At 34.1% G+C, this 14,731-nt stretch overlaps 1 protein-coding gene across 1 annotated transcript in view; it reads left to right on the top strand.

Annotated features, from left to right (window-relative positions):
* Nucleotides 1-14,731, top strand: part of RFX7 (regulatory factor X7) — a 145,233-nt gene that overhangs the window by 70,707 nt on the left and 59,795 nt on the right. The window contains 1 exon segment of the mRNA XM_031955255.1: nucleotides 5,592-5,625. Coding sequence (XP_031811115.1) covers nucleotides 5,592-5,625 — 34 coding nt within the window.

Raw genomic sequence — 14,731 nt, 5'->3', positions numbered from 1 at the left:
TCCTTGCCTCTGTTGTTTTGGGGTTGGTGGGCTGAGAGCCCACATACCATCACTGCTGGCACTGAGTCAGTTGCCCCATGCCTGTTCCACTTTGTTGGGCTGAGGCTGTGCTGGCAGAGCCCAACAAAGTGGAACAGGCCAACCTTCCATTTGTCCTGGGCTGTTTCACTCTATCTTTTGTGGGTTCTGACACCCTAAAATTTGTTTAGAGACATTATTTAAAGTGTTTGTAGGGCTTTGGGGGAGCACTCAGGACAGTCTCTGCCTTTACTCATCATCTTGGCTCTGCCTGGCTCTGCCTAAAAAACAAATATTTTAGCTAAAGTTTAAATACTTTGGCTACATAATGAGAAAACTAGGCTCATTGGAAAAGACTTTGATACTGGGAAAAATTGAAGGCAAAAGGAGAAAGAGATGGCAAAAGATGAGATGAAGAGATAGTGTTATGGATACTGTGACTATGAACCTAGACAGACTTTGGGATAGTGAAGGATAGAGGGACCTTCTACGGTCCAGGGGTCACAAAAAGTGGAACACAGCTGAAGACTGAATAACAACATCAACAGTAACACAATACATATGAATTATGTGTTTAGAGATGCACGAAACATGTGATTATTAAAGAATCTCATGATTTTCTTAGAAGACTTATGCCTCAAATATCTATTTGCTATACTTTACTATTATATTGAGGCACTTTGTGGAAATAATCAGGGAAGTAAGGAGTAATGTTCTCTAGGTCTTACACTGAAACCATAGGTTTTTCTGAAGTAATGGAAACAATGCAATAGTATAATTAGCATTTTTTCTGGATAACTTTCTCCTTGAAAATCTTAAATAACATCCTTAATAATTACTTATTTGTCTAGGTTTTTGCCATTTTTAATTCCAAATGAAAATCAAAACATGTTACCTGAGAAGTTCTGTGGTAATTTCATCTTGCTTAAGGGACATAGTCCCAAAGTAATTAAAAATCTCACCGCAAATAGAGACTTAAAGGAAAAACAGGAGTTTTCCACAAGGATTACAGAATACCTGTACCTTCCAAAAAGAAATGAAACAAGAGATTAAAAATGAAGAATTAAGAGAATAAATAGTTTAGAAGAGAAAGTGAGAAATCTCACCCAAGAAATGGAATCCTGAAAACTAGGATAAACCAAATAAACCAAAGGATTAAAAAAGAATAGGAAAAAATATATAAGATATCTTCTACCAACAGCAGCCTGGAAAATATGTCAAGGAGAGATGATTTAAGAATCACTATGAAGCTGACCATTATCCTACAGGGGCAAAAATGGATTCCTAATGGAAAAAAGGACTTGCAAGTACATCTAATAATAATAATAATAAAGACATAAGCTGAGGTGTCACTTTGAAATACAAGTAGAAGAGGCCATTATAACTTAGAAAGGTGACTAATTGAGCTGCCTGATCATATGTATTGCTAACACATCAGTAGTAGAGAAGAAATGTTTTTCTTTAGAATTTTGATTTCTTCAAAGGATATTGAGGGAAAACAAAAGTACTGAGATATTGATTCTATTCTGCAGGTTTGATGAGGGAAAGTAGAAGGGAGAATAAAAGGAGATATAACTAATGTAGGAAAGGGAAGAAGACGTACTATTTCTCATAATTGGAGTACTTGAAAAGAATATACAAACAGGTGCAAACGAGGTAGGGGACATGGGCATCAGATTAAACTTCACTCTTAACCACAATAGATAAAGAAGCTCGACCACATGTAGTTTTGCATAGAAATGCATAAAACTTTACAGGAAAATAAGTCTGTATGAGGAATGGGGAGAGGAGGTAATTGAAAGGAAAGATAATACCGGAGAAGGAACAGTTAAAAAAGAAAGAAAGAAAAATACTAGTGCTAAAGAAGAGATTAAGAGAGTGGAAAGTGGAGAAAAGAATTAGAATCCAAAAGGATGCCTTAGATTGGTTATTCAACATTTGGAAAAAGGCTGGGCAAATTTTGGCATATGAATGTAATAGAATGCTATTACACTGTAAGAAAGAGATGATTTCGGAGAATCCTAGGGAGTGTGAATGGAGGTAGTGAATAAATGAGCAGAAGCAAGAAAATAATTTACATAAAGATAACAATATTGTAAAGAAAAACAACTTTGAAAGATTTATGAACTTTGATCAAAACAATGACCAAACATGACGCCTAGTGTAGGGCTTCTTAAACTTTTCCCACTCATGACTGATTTTCTGGAGAAATTTTTATATGGTTCCATTTATACACACACACACACACACACACACACACACACAAAACAGGTGCGCAAATCAAACCTTTACTGATAATAAATCATAAAAAAATTTATTTTAAGATAATTCTCTGTTATACATATAATTTTTCCATTTATTAAAAGATAAAAGCAAATTTGCATACTAATAAGATAGATGTGCTTGTTAATTTTTACAAAAAGAATTAAATCTTGGCAGAATACCTGATACTTTTTATTGCTGACAAATTTTTTGTAACTCTCACATTCAGTTATGTGACCCTCATAGGGGGTTGCCACCCACAGTTTAAGAAACTTTGCTCTGGAGGACCCATGATGAAATTGATGTGGTTAGGGAACCAAATGATGTGGATAGTGGCAGTGCAGAGAGTTGAGGTGTGAGAATCCCCTTCTGGTCGGTTTAGTGTGAAAGAATTTATAACCCCGAAAAGTGACTGGCAAAAAGGAAGTTTATTGGCACTGCAGAAGTCAGCTTTGCTAGGAGGTGGACTTCCTCAGTGGTAAGGTGTCCTGGCAAGGAAATAAAACAGAGGTGTTAACACTGAGAAGAGAATGTATTCACAACGGGCAGGGGTCCTGACAGAATCTATGCCAAGGAGAGAGCGGTTTCTTGACAAGGCATGGTCCTGCTTTGGGCCTCTGCAAAGAAATGAGTCTAAATTGCGCCCCCTCCCCCCCTTTTTTTTATATAAGAAATCAATTGAATGAAATGCCTTCAATGTTGTCACTGTCCCCATGCCTAGATTTCTAGTTGAATAAGTTCTAGCTAAGGTTCTGGATTCAACTCAATAGAGGGGGCAGTTAGTCCCACCAAGATAATAGAATGAAGCCACTTTATCTTGATTGCCCGAGGCAGGCCTGTCCCAGAGGAGAGTTTCTCAAGAGTTCACCCATAGCTTCTCCCTCAAAGTCAGAGGACAGTTCCAGGGTTCCCCCTCATCAAAATGTATTGCCTACTTCCTATCAGAAAAGTTATGGATACTCACTGCAGAGACATAAATTTCTAGATTGAGTAGTGTGGATTTGTTTTGCTCCACTATGCTTATTTGTTATTTGTACTTTGGTACACTCTTTCCCATGTGCTGCCCCCTGCCCTTTGATTTTTAACTAGGATGGTGATTTTGGAAGGGTGTTAGGAAGACATGCCTAACAAAGAGTAATTAAAACATTTTTTAAAATCCATATAAAAGAACAAAATCAAGCATAGATTAAGTAGAACAGTTTTGAAATCACATGGAATTTACTCTATGCTAAATTTAAAAAGAAGTGAAACTGATATAAAAACAATTCTACATTCTACATATCTATTTTGTATCTTGGTAGTAATTTGTCACAAAATTATTTGTTATTACATCTTGCTAAGAGATCTTGTATGATTTTCACACATGAAGGAAAAATATCTTGTTGTAGGAGAACTATCAAGGCAGTGTTTTCCTCTAATGAAATATTTAGTCCAAAATTTCAATGGTTCTGATTTCATGTACATTATCTTTGATAATTCAAATTATGATCCATTCATCTCCACCTATCCTGTGCTACTCTGTGACTTAGAAATTTCTGAGGGGTTCATGCATATTTTTCTTTCACTTCTCTTGCCAGTGTCTACCAAAAGAGGTTAGATAATCCACTTGTTCTAGGTGATTAGTTCATAGTCATGCTTTGTTTTGGTTTTTTTGGTGGTTGTGTATTTCTTTAATAATGTTCCCCTCATTACTTCTGCAGTCTTCCTGGGTATAATGTATTGAAGCCTTTTAGATGATCTTTAAATTCAGTCCTTTAAATTCAGACACTGTAATATTTATTATTTAATTTCATTGGGAAATTGTTGGTATTAAGAGATGAGCCCTAAAATCTGGTTTCATTAAAAGGATTGTGTAGTTTTTCAAAGACAATCTTGCTGGTTCTGTTTTTTATTTTTTGTTTTCATTTTTCGGCTCAACTCAGTAAACTTTTACACTTTAATATAGTCCTGTAAAAAGGATACTGACTCTGGAGACAGTGAATGTGGATTTAAATCTTTTCTTTCTCTGATACTTGGTATCAGACCTTGGGCAAGGTGCTTATCCTTAATGGGCCTCAGTTTATAGTAGATGGCCTCTGAGATCCCTTCCAAATCTAATCTGTGATATTCTCTCTCTCTCAGAGTCTAATTCTTTTTGTACAGCAAAATAACGATTTGATCATGTATACTTAATTGTGTATCTAATTTATATTTTAATATATTTAACATCTACTAGTCATCCTGCCATCTGGGGGAGGGGGGGAGGGGTAAGAGGTGAAAAATTGGAACAAAAGGTTTGGCAATTGTTAATGCTATAAAGTTACCCATGCATATAACCTGTAAATAAAAGGCTAATAAATAAATAAATAAATAAAAAGATATTCTCTCTCTCTCTCTCTCTCTCTCTCTTTTTCTGTATATATATATATATATATATGTGTGTGTGTGTGTGTGTGTGTTAATGGGTAGGTAGGTAGGTTCAGTACACATTATCTATCCAACTATACATTAAGTGACTTAAAAAAAATTAAGTGATTGAACAAGCAGAATTTTGTACATAATTTATCTCTTTCATGTTTTCCATATAGAAATAAATGGGAAATTACATATATAATAAAACTTATATAAATTGCCTTATTCTCTTCTTAAGGTTATTAAATTATCTCATTTTTCTGAATATTTATTACATTTTTATTTTTAAGCATCTTTAATGGTTCTTTTTTATTTTTCTAATCTATTTTGTAAGAAGTTTCCGGATCCAAAATTACATTGTTTCCTTTTGTTTTTAAACGCAAAGGAATGCATCATCTCAAGTAATAGGGAGTAGAATTATATTATAATTTGATATTATATATCTTTATGTTCTGAGTTCTAAATATGTAACTTCAACACTTACTTTCCCTTTAATAGGATATGAATGACTTTTCAGAACATCGTTGGATATTAATACTTAGAAGTAGTTTCATTTGCTAAATAAATGGGGATGTGTATGTGCATGTGTGTGTTAAATAATGGTGTACTTAGAAAATATGTGGGTAATTCTGATAAATTGTGAAATTATATTACTTTTTTTTTTTTTAAAGCTGGGAAACATGTAAGTAATAAATTGGTTTTCCTCCTCTTTGTGTGTGAAAAAAATCGTAAGAGATTCCAGGATTTTTTAATAGAAAGAACATATATACCTTTGTTCTCAGGAGCACCAAGCAAAGGCAGACAAATTAGAATGTGTGCTTTGAAATATTATAGTTAAAAGCCAATAAATATATCACAGCGATTAATTTGATTCCCCCCCTCTTTTTTTTTTTTTTTTTTTTTTTTTTTTTTTTTTTTAGCAAAACTGTACAATCTAAAGTGGACTGCATTTTGGTGAGTAAAAACATCATTTAAATGCTTCTTTAATTAGGCTAACTTACATGTGAAATATATTAATCTTTGTTAATTATTGTTTTAAAATATATACTGATTTTAACAACAACAGTTATATTCTTAAAAATAGCCTCAGGGTTCAGGGCCATAATGTTTTCTTATATAGTTACTTCAACAAAACAACAAAACCATTACCAGAAGACAATGCTTAGTTATTTAAAACTTATTGTCTTTTGCTAAAAATAATATTACTGGAAATAAATATGTTAACTAAACTGGATTTTTCTCTTCTATTAACTATATAAGTTTGGTGTTTTTTGGGGCGATGAGTGGGAGGGTAATTTTTTTTTCTTTAGAGCAAATATTAACATGTTGGTTTTGTTGTTTTGTTTTGCCTGTACATGGTTTTTCTGATTTGGGCTAGATCTTTTAGAGTTAAATATGCAATTAATTTAATAGTTTAATTTTAGATTGTTTTAGTAGTTCTTAGCTCTTGCTACACATATAGTTGAGTGGAATATGATGCTTCAGTGGGGGAAGGGGCATGCAGCTGTTCTTGCTACTGGAATAGTGCTGACTTGGATATCTCTCTTTTCTGGGTCTCTTAGAGTAATCAGCTTCTCAGCAGTGTCACTTCAGTAAACCAACCTTTCCCCTCATCTCTAGACTTGTGAGTCTCCCCTACGAAGCCTAACAGAAAGATATTAATTGGGTGCTTGTCTATATCTTATTGGCCAGAAGGCATAGTGAGAAATGGGATGAGTAGAGAAAAACTACAGTATTTCTGTGTTGATTTCAACATAGTTTCTGGAGAAATTTGTTCTGTTTTTGATGGCATCAGGTGATTATCTAGCTTTTCTGTTTACTGAGAAATTGGGAGGATAGAGCCTTTTGTAATTATTAATTATGATATGTGCATGCGAATTATAAATATCTAATTAGAATCAAATGTTTTAGCTTTTTCTGTTTATTCTAATAATTAGAGAAGTAAATATAATCTTTGTTCTTTATCTTTATTAGAGTCCAAAGTTGTATTACTGTTTCAGAGAGAAAATTTAAAGCTGTGTGAATATATGAGCTCCTTTCTAATTCAAATGTACATTGGCTATATTTTTAATTAGTATATCATGAGATAATCTTGCTACAGTGCACTGGATTTGGAATAAGAGGATGGGAGGTCAAATCCTAGCACTGTTCCTTATTACTTTTATAACCTTAGGCAAGTCACCCTTTCTGAGCTTCAGTTTCCTTTTCTGTATAATGACAAGGTTGAACTAGATGATCGTAGGGTTCTTATAACTCAGAATTTTATTATTTAAAATATAAGACATAACTAAGATTAAAATTTTCAATAATCTTTTCAAAAACAGCCTATGAAAGCCATTTATTATTTTATTTTAGTAACAGTTAAATCTGCATTTGTTATGATCAGAATATTCAATTCAATTCAAATTAAAGTCCAAACATTTGATATACATTTATGTACGGGGGTACCGAATTACTTTGTGGGTACACTAAGACAGAAATGAAATCTTCCCCTTCCTTCAGTGACTTTATATTCTTCTAAGAAAATATAACAATGTAATTTAAGGAGAATGTGCTAACAACTAGAGATATCAAGGAACTTTGTAGAATAAATTAAAAAGTTGTTTGGTATTAGTGAACATGGATAATCTAATTCATATCAAAAATGTATGAATAAAAGTGTAATTAATGGGAAATAATGGTAAACTATGGGCAACAAACTCAAATGGTATAGCTTCCTGACCAAAAAAAAAACAAAACAATAATAAAGTTGGCAGGGTCATTTCTCAATGGTCTTCTTCTATTATGTATTAAATATCAATGCTTTGAGGTATCCTTTCTATAGGAATATTTTATTTTAGGATAACAAGTTAATCTGACTTAAAACTTGTTGATAGGAATAGCTCATCAACTAATACATTTTTCCCATCTTGTAGGCCTCAGATATCTGCTGATGGAAAGAAGTAGTGTTGTTACAAGGGGTCATTGAATTCATATGTCCACCAAGCATTGTCATGTTTTAGTTTCAGAACTGTATTCATAGCATTATTGACAATGTCTATCTATCTATCTCAGATAAATGAGCCTATGTACTTTCTTGTAGACTAATTATCACCAATTATCTATTAGATATCTCAAATTAGAATTCTTTCCCATGCCATCACCCCATATTTGTCACCTTCTCTTTCCTTCCTTTTCTTAATTTCTTAGTGAATAAATTTAACTTTACACTGACTTGCTCTCCCAAGTCCCTTTTCTCCTTACCCACCAGTCTTGTTCTACAATGTTTCAGCTCAGTATTCCCATTACCTGTTGCTTCACTTCTGCTCACAAGCTGCTGAATAATGTTTGAGAAAATAATAAAACTATGTTGACTACTACAGATATATGATATAATCCCAACTGGTCCCTTACTGCATCAAGTAATCTTTTTACAAATATCTAATTTACTCACCACAGCAACTTTTCCAAACCTTTTTGTTCTTCCCCAAACTCCTTTCTCTTCTTTCACTTCTCCTCTAACCTCACTCTTTTCTTAAATCTACAGTTTTACTTCCTACTTCTTTCAATTGAAATTATATTTTGCAGAGTTGCCACTAACCCTTTAATTATCAAATCTAATGGCCTTCCCCCCCTCTCCCAGCCATCATCATTCTTCACTTTTTTGCTGTCTTTGATACTGTTCTCCTTGAGATTTTCTTTCCATTTTCTATGACTCTGCTCTATCCTGGCTATACTCTTACTTATCTGACCCTGCTTTCTCAATTTTCTTTGCCAGATCTTCATCAAGGTCAGGCCCACTAAAGGTGGGTGTCGCAAAGGGGACTGCCTTGGACCTTCTTTTTTTTTCCTTCTATGCTATTTTATTTGGCCTTCTAATCAGCTCCAGTGGTTTCACTGATCATTTCTATGCTGATGCTCTTCTTATCCAGATCTAATCTTTCTCCTAACCTCTAAATTTGTTTATCTAGCCGATTATTGGACTTAACTTATTAAACTCTTAAACTCTGCATTTCTAAAATTAAGTCTCATTATTTTCCCAAAATTCTCCCCCTTCTGAATTTTCTTATTATTGTCAAAGGCACCACCATCTTCCCAGTTACCTTTGACTCATAACCTATGTGCCATCCTCACTCCTCACTGTTTGTCCATATCTAGTCTTTGCCAGTATCTGTCAGTTTTATTTTTCTAATATCTCTACTATTTGCCCCTTTCTCTCTCCTATGACGCTGCCAGAACCCTAGTCCATATTCTCATATTCCTCACATCTGGATTATGGCAATAGTCTTCTCTTTGGTCTCTCTGCCTCAAATCTGTCTTCACTCCAGTTCATTTTTCCATTCAGCTGTCAATTTGTTCTTCCTAAAGCAGAGATCTGACTATGTCACACATCTAAACTCCAGTGGTTCCCTTTTCCTCCATAATTATATATGAAGTCCTTTGTTTAGCATTCAAAGTATCTCACAACTTCATTCCCTCCTATTTTCTGGAGATAACAGGGAATGTCTCTTAGCACCTTATTGTTTTGCCACCTCTTTTGAAGTCCATTGATACTTTATCCATCTTTACATTCCAAACATTTTCTTGTTCCTAAGAAGGCTCTCCCTCCTCATCTCTGCTTCCTGACTTACTTGGTTTCCTTCAAGTTGGAGTTAAAAATTTCATTTCTTACAAGAAGGCTTCCCTGATTCCCCCTCAATGCTAGTGTCTTCCCTCTATTGATTATTTCCAATTTATCCTGTATAATCTTGTTTGTACTTAGATGTTTTCATGTTATTGCCTTGTTTTTTGCCTTTTCCCCTGAGTTTAGCACAATGCTTGGCTTAATAAATTGTTATTGATTCATTGATGGTCTAATATAAGTCTAAAATGTAATAGAAAAAGAAAAATATGACTAAATTGTTGCTTTTATTGCTTACTAGATCTGTAGTTAGAATGCAGTTAGAATTAGAATGGTAACATTAATGATTTGAAAAGCTTTGAACCCTGCTCTCCAGAGACATAACTTCTTATATAAGGATGCAAATTTCATTCATATATACATACATATATATGTGTGTGTGTATATTTATACACACACACATACATGAGAAGACAAGAAACAGAGATAGAAACAGGGGAGAACAAGAATGCTTCTAAAATCTTGTTCATTTTAAAACCTTAGTAACTTAAAAATTCATTAAGACTTTTGAAAAACCCTGTACATGTCTATAGCCTTCTCATTTAACCTGATTGTAAGATTGCTTGTATTTACTCCAATGGGAAATAAAATTGGTCAACTTTTTATCCTTCTCTTTTATAACTCCTTTTAAAGTAAGTTTTAAAATAATACCTTTTAAAAATCAGGTGTGCTGTTTTTTAGAATGGTTTTATTTCTTTTTTTTTTTTTTTAATTTAATAGCCTTTAATTTACAGGATATATACATGGGTAACTTTACAGCATTAACAATTGCCAAACCTCTTGTTCCAATTTTTCACCTCTTACCCCCCCACACCCCCTCCCCTAAATGGCAGGATGACCAGTAGATGTTAAATATATTAAAATATAACTTAGATACACAATAAGTATACATGACCAAAACATTATTTTGCTGTACAAAAAGAATCAGACTCTGAATTATTGTACAATTAGCTTGTGAAGGAAATCAAAGATGCAGGTGTGCATAAATATAGGGACTGGGAATTCAATGTAATGGTTTTTAGTCATCTCCCAGAGTTCTTTTTCTGGGTATAGCTAGTTCAGTTCATTACTGCTCCATTAGAAATGATTTGGTTGATCTCGTTGCTGAGGATGGCCTGATCCATCAGGACTGGTCATCATCTAGTATTGTTGTTGAAGTATATAATGATCTCCTGGTCCTGCTCATTTCACTTAGCATCAGTTCGTGTAAGTCACTCCAGGCCTTTCTGAAATCATCCTGTTGGTCATTTCTTACAGAACAGTAATATTCCATAATTTTCATATACCACATTTTAGAATGGTTTTATTTCAAGAAAGAATTTTCAATTGTAGTAATATATTTATTACTTCTTTGGAAATACAACTTAACTCTAAGATTCCTGCCAGAACAGGAAGCACATCTTCCATTTCTACATACACACTACAACAAATTGATACCACAGTGAATAATGATCAAGGAACCTAAAGTAAATTACTCCTTCCACCCAAAATTTAATATTTTCTGATGCTTATGATCTTCCAGCCATAAATTCACACCCAGTAGGAAAGGAAGTGTCCAGAAAAATCAATGCCAGAAAATATGCCCATATTGTCCTTGTTCTTGCAAAACCATGTGTGAGGCAGGAAAAGTAGAGGTCTCCCTCAAGAAAGCCTTGTGGTGGTCAGAAAGCCCCAGGATTTTATCTTTAAAAGTTCAAGGAGTATCAGTAACCAGAGCAATGCTGAAATGATTAGATCTGAAAAGACAGGATCTCTAGGCCTCTTTACCTTTCTGATTCTGTACTCTGCACCTCAAAGATTCAGGTGGGAGGCCTAATCTAAGAAAGTGAAGGTCAGCCTAGGACAGTAATAAGCAGAACTAACCATCCTACCCAAAAGTGTAATATGGTGGATAGGCTGACCCTGACATAAAGTTCTGCTAACTCAACAAAAATATCAATTAGCATAAAAAATTATTGTCACTCTAGGAATCCCCCAAAATAGTTACTGCCAGCAGTGACTCATGGGGAAAAAATCCCACCAAAAAAAAAAAGTTAAACAGATTTTCCATAAGGACTTCAAGAATAGAAATGAAGCAAGAAATTAAAAGTGAAAGAAAAACTCTGGAGAAAATAATTGGAAGGAGAATAACTATCTTATAAATAAAATAATAAATCTTTTTTAAAAATTTTAATAGCCTTTTATTTACAGGTTATATGTATGGGTAACTTTACAGCAATGACAATTGCCAAACCTCTTGTTCCAATTTTTCTTCTGTGACTCCCATAGCCAGTCAGCAGGATCTGTCTTCTCATCATTTGGCAGTGGGTGCCCCTCACTCAAGATGTCTGGATGTTGAATGAGATCCCAATTTGTAAAAGACAAATGTCTTGCCAAGAACTTTGCAAAGTCTGATGAAACCAGGAAAAGATTTTTATTCATGATTTTGCAAGAATGGGCATTCCAAGTAGACATACTCTTAAAGTGCCAAAGCCATTAATTTTTGTACTCTGTCCTATACCCCTGATTCCCCACTGGCTGGATACTACAGAGGTTACAGCCTATCTGGAGCACCTCATTCCCCCATGTAAGTCCTTATACCTAATTCCCACTAGTTATTTACATTCACTTTATTTGGTCATAATCAGCTGCATGTTCTCTGTCACGTAAGCATTTACAAGTAGGTTTTTATGTATGTGTTCCCTCCTCCCCCACAGAAGCAATACTTCCAACCACATTTCCTACAGAATCAATTTTAAGACTGAAACATACATTCTTGGAAACACCCATTCTGGGAATTTATTTTGCTTGATTGTATATATTTTTTACAATGAATTTGTTTTTGTTTTTGTTTTTTTATTTCTCTATTTGCAGAGATAAAAAGTGGGCATCATAAACTAAATATATCTAAAACTTGTCAGCATCATAAACTAAACATATCTAAAATGGAATTATTTTCTCCTCTAAATCCTGCCCTTTTCTAAATTTTCCTGTTATTATTGGGCACACCACTATCCTCCCAGTTACTCAGGGTTACAATCTGTGTGTTCTCTTCAATTGATCACTCAACCCCTCATATTTAATCATTGAGTTTTCTTTAAATTGACCTCTAATATTCTTTGGATACTTTCCTTTCTCTATTCTTACATAGCCACTATCTTAATGCAGGCCCTCATTACCTTTACAAATTGTATAGCTTACAAGTTAGCTTTCTAGCCTTAAGTCTCTCCCTACCTAGTATATAGTCTACTTGACTGCCAAAGTATAGTTTTGCTAATGTCATACCCCCTTCTCTAAGATTTCCACGTTCTAGGATCTAGGATCCTAGGATCCTAGGATCACATATTTATACAGTCCTTGGTTTTTTAAAGCCCTTACAACTTAACCCTCACCTACTTTTCTAGTTTTCTTCTATATATCACTTCTCTTCACATACTTTGTAGTCCAAGGGATATTGGCCTCTCTGGCTGTTCTTTACTCAAGGCATTCTTATAGTTTAGGCCTTGATTGGTTCAGAGTGAAAGTAAATAGCAATCATTTTTGTTTTGGCCAGAAATCCTGAGGGTCTTCCTCTCCCAAATTTGTGTGTGTATGTGTGTATGTGTGTGTGTGTGTGTGTGTGTGTGTATGTGTGTATCTCTTTTGATATATATTGTATGTATATCTCTGTGTGTGTGTGTGTATATATCATGTATGTGTATTTGTGTGTACACATACTTGTATGTGTATCTTTCGATATATATTGTATGTATATTTATGTGTACACACACACACACACACACACATTTTTTGTAGACTGGGTAAAAGCCCATTCTCTGCCTCCTTTCTTACACTAGCTTTAATCACTGTCTGGGCATAGTCTCACTTTGGCTGAGGTAAGACCTTCATTTAAAAAGTCTCCCAGTGCATTCAGGATCATCTCCAGTCATCCTGATCTGTATCTTGTCATTGGACTCCAATGGCTTTGAAGGAGAAAGTGAGTCCTCCCTCACTTAAATCCAGTTAATTTTCATGTCCTCCCTGATGTCATGGTCTTCTTACAGAATAAAGGACAAACAAAAGACAACCAGCTTTTTCACTGGTTGTCTCATGCTTAGAATCCTGCCAGTCCCCATCTTTGCCTTCTGACTTCTTTTATGTCTTAGCTTAGATCCCATTGTCTGCAAGAGGCTTTTCCTGATACCGCTCAGTATTTCCTCTAGTTTCTCTTGTATTGATCTTATATGTTGTTTGCATGTTGTGTCTCTCTCATTAGATGATAATAAATTTTTTGAGGACCATGACTGGGTTTTTGTTGTCATTAGTTATTTGTTTTCTGTTTTTATTTTTAGTTAGTAAATAACTAACTAAATAACTTAGTAAATGCTTGTTGACCTGACTTTGGCAAATAAGAGTAATTAAGAGAAGAAATATATTGTTTGAGAAATACAAGGGAACTGCTCATACCAATATGGCATGTTTAATGATATATAATTTTTTGAAAGTGTGATTATCAATGATAAAAGCCCCCTCCCCCAAAAAAATTCGTACTCTTTCTAACTATAAACTTTTAAAGTAACATTTTTAGTAGCATTTTTGTGTTGATATCCATAAAATAATAACCTGAAGGTAATTCCAAAACAATTTAATTTTTCTTTTTAAATTTATGTTACTTCATAATATTGAAATCCTGTTTTGAAGTTCGCATTTAGGAAAATGTGAAAGCTTTTCAAATTCCTTTTTCTAACTTCCTCAGTTCAATTGCTTTGTGTTTCCTATTCTGTTGTGTAGATAGATATAATGCTTAGTCAAAATAGACACTTAACTTCTTGGAGCCCTAATTTCCTTAAATGTAAAATGAGAACAAGAGAGTTATTGATTTCTTTGGTCTCTTCTTATTTGAGAGCTTATGATCATGTAATATAAAGCACCACCTAATCAACACTGCCCTTTATGACTTTGCTTTCTGTGTGGGACAGAATTGTATACTTCTTTTACCTCTAATCCCTGTCTACTTATAGCTAAAAATGATAGTACACAGATAGCCTTTACTGGTTACTGTCCATTGAACTATAAAACTAGATCTGATTGTTTCTCCGAAAGAGTGGTATTGGAGGAAATTATATTTCTTAACAAAGGCTGCATATTCAGGTATTTTATCTATTGGAATATCTATAAACACTACTTAAAACCAACTCCATAAAGTATTTTAAAATGTCTAGAATAGATAACTTTCCAGCTGTCAGGGAATAGAGTGCTGGGCCTGGAAGATTTGTATATGGATCCTCAAACATTTGCTAGCTGTGCAACCTTGAGCAAGTCACTTAATCTATTTGCCTCCATTTCCTTATCTGTAAAATGGAGATAATAGTAGCACTTACCTATAAGGGTTGTTATGAGGATTAAAAGAAATAATATTTGTAAAGTCCTTAGCACAGTACC

Source organism: Sarcophilus harrisii, chromosome 2 (assembly GCF_902635505.1).
Source record: "Sarcophilus harrisii chromosome 2, mSarHar1.11, whole genome shotgun sequence".
NCBI lineage: Eukaryota > Metazoa > Chordata > Mammalia > Dasyuromorphia > Dasyuridae > Sarcophilus > Sarcophilus harrisii.
Note: the sequence above shows the minus strand (reverse complement) of the source record. Positions and strands in the feature narration are given on the sequence as shown.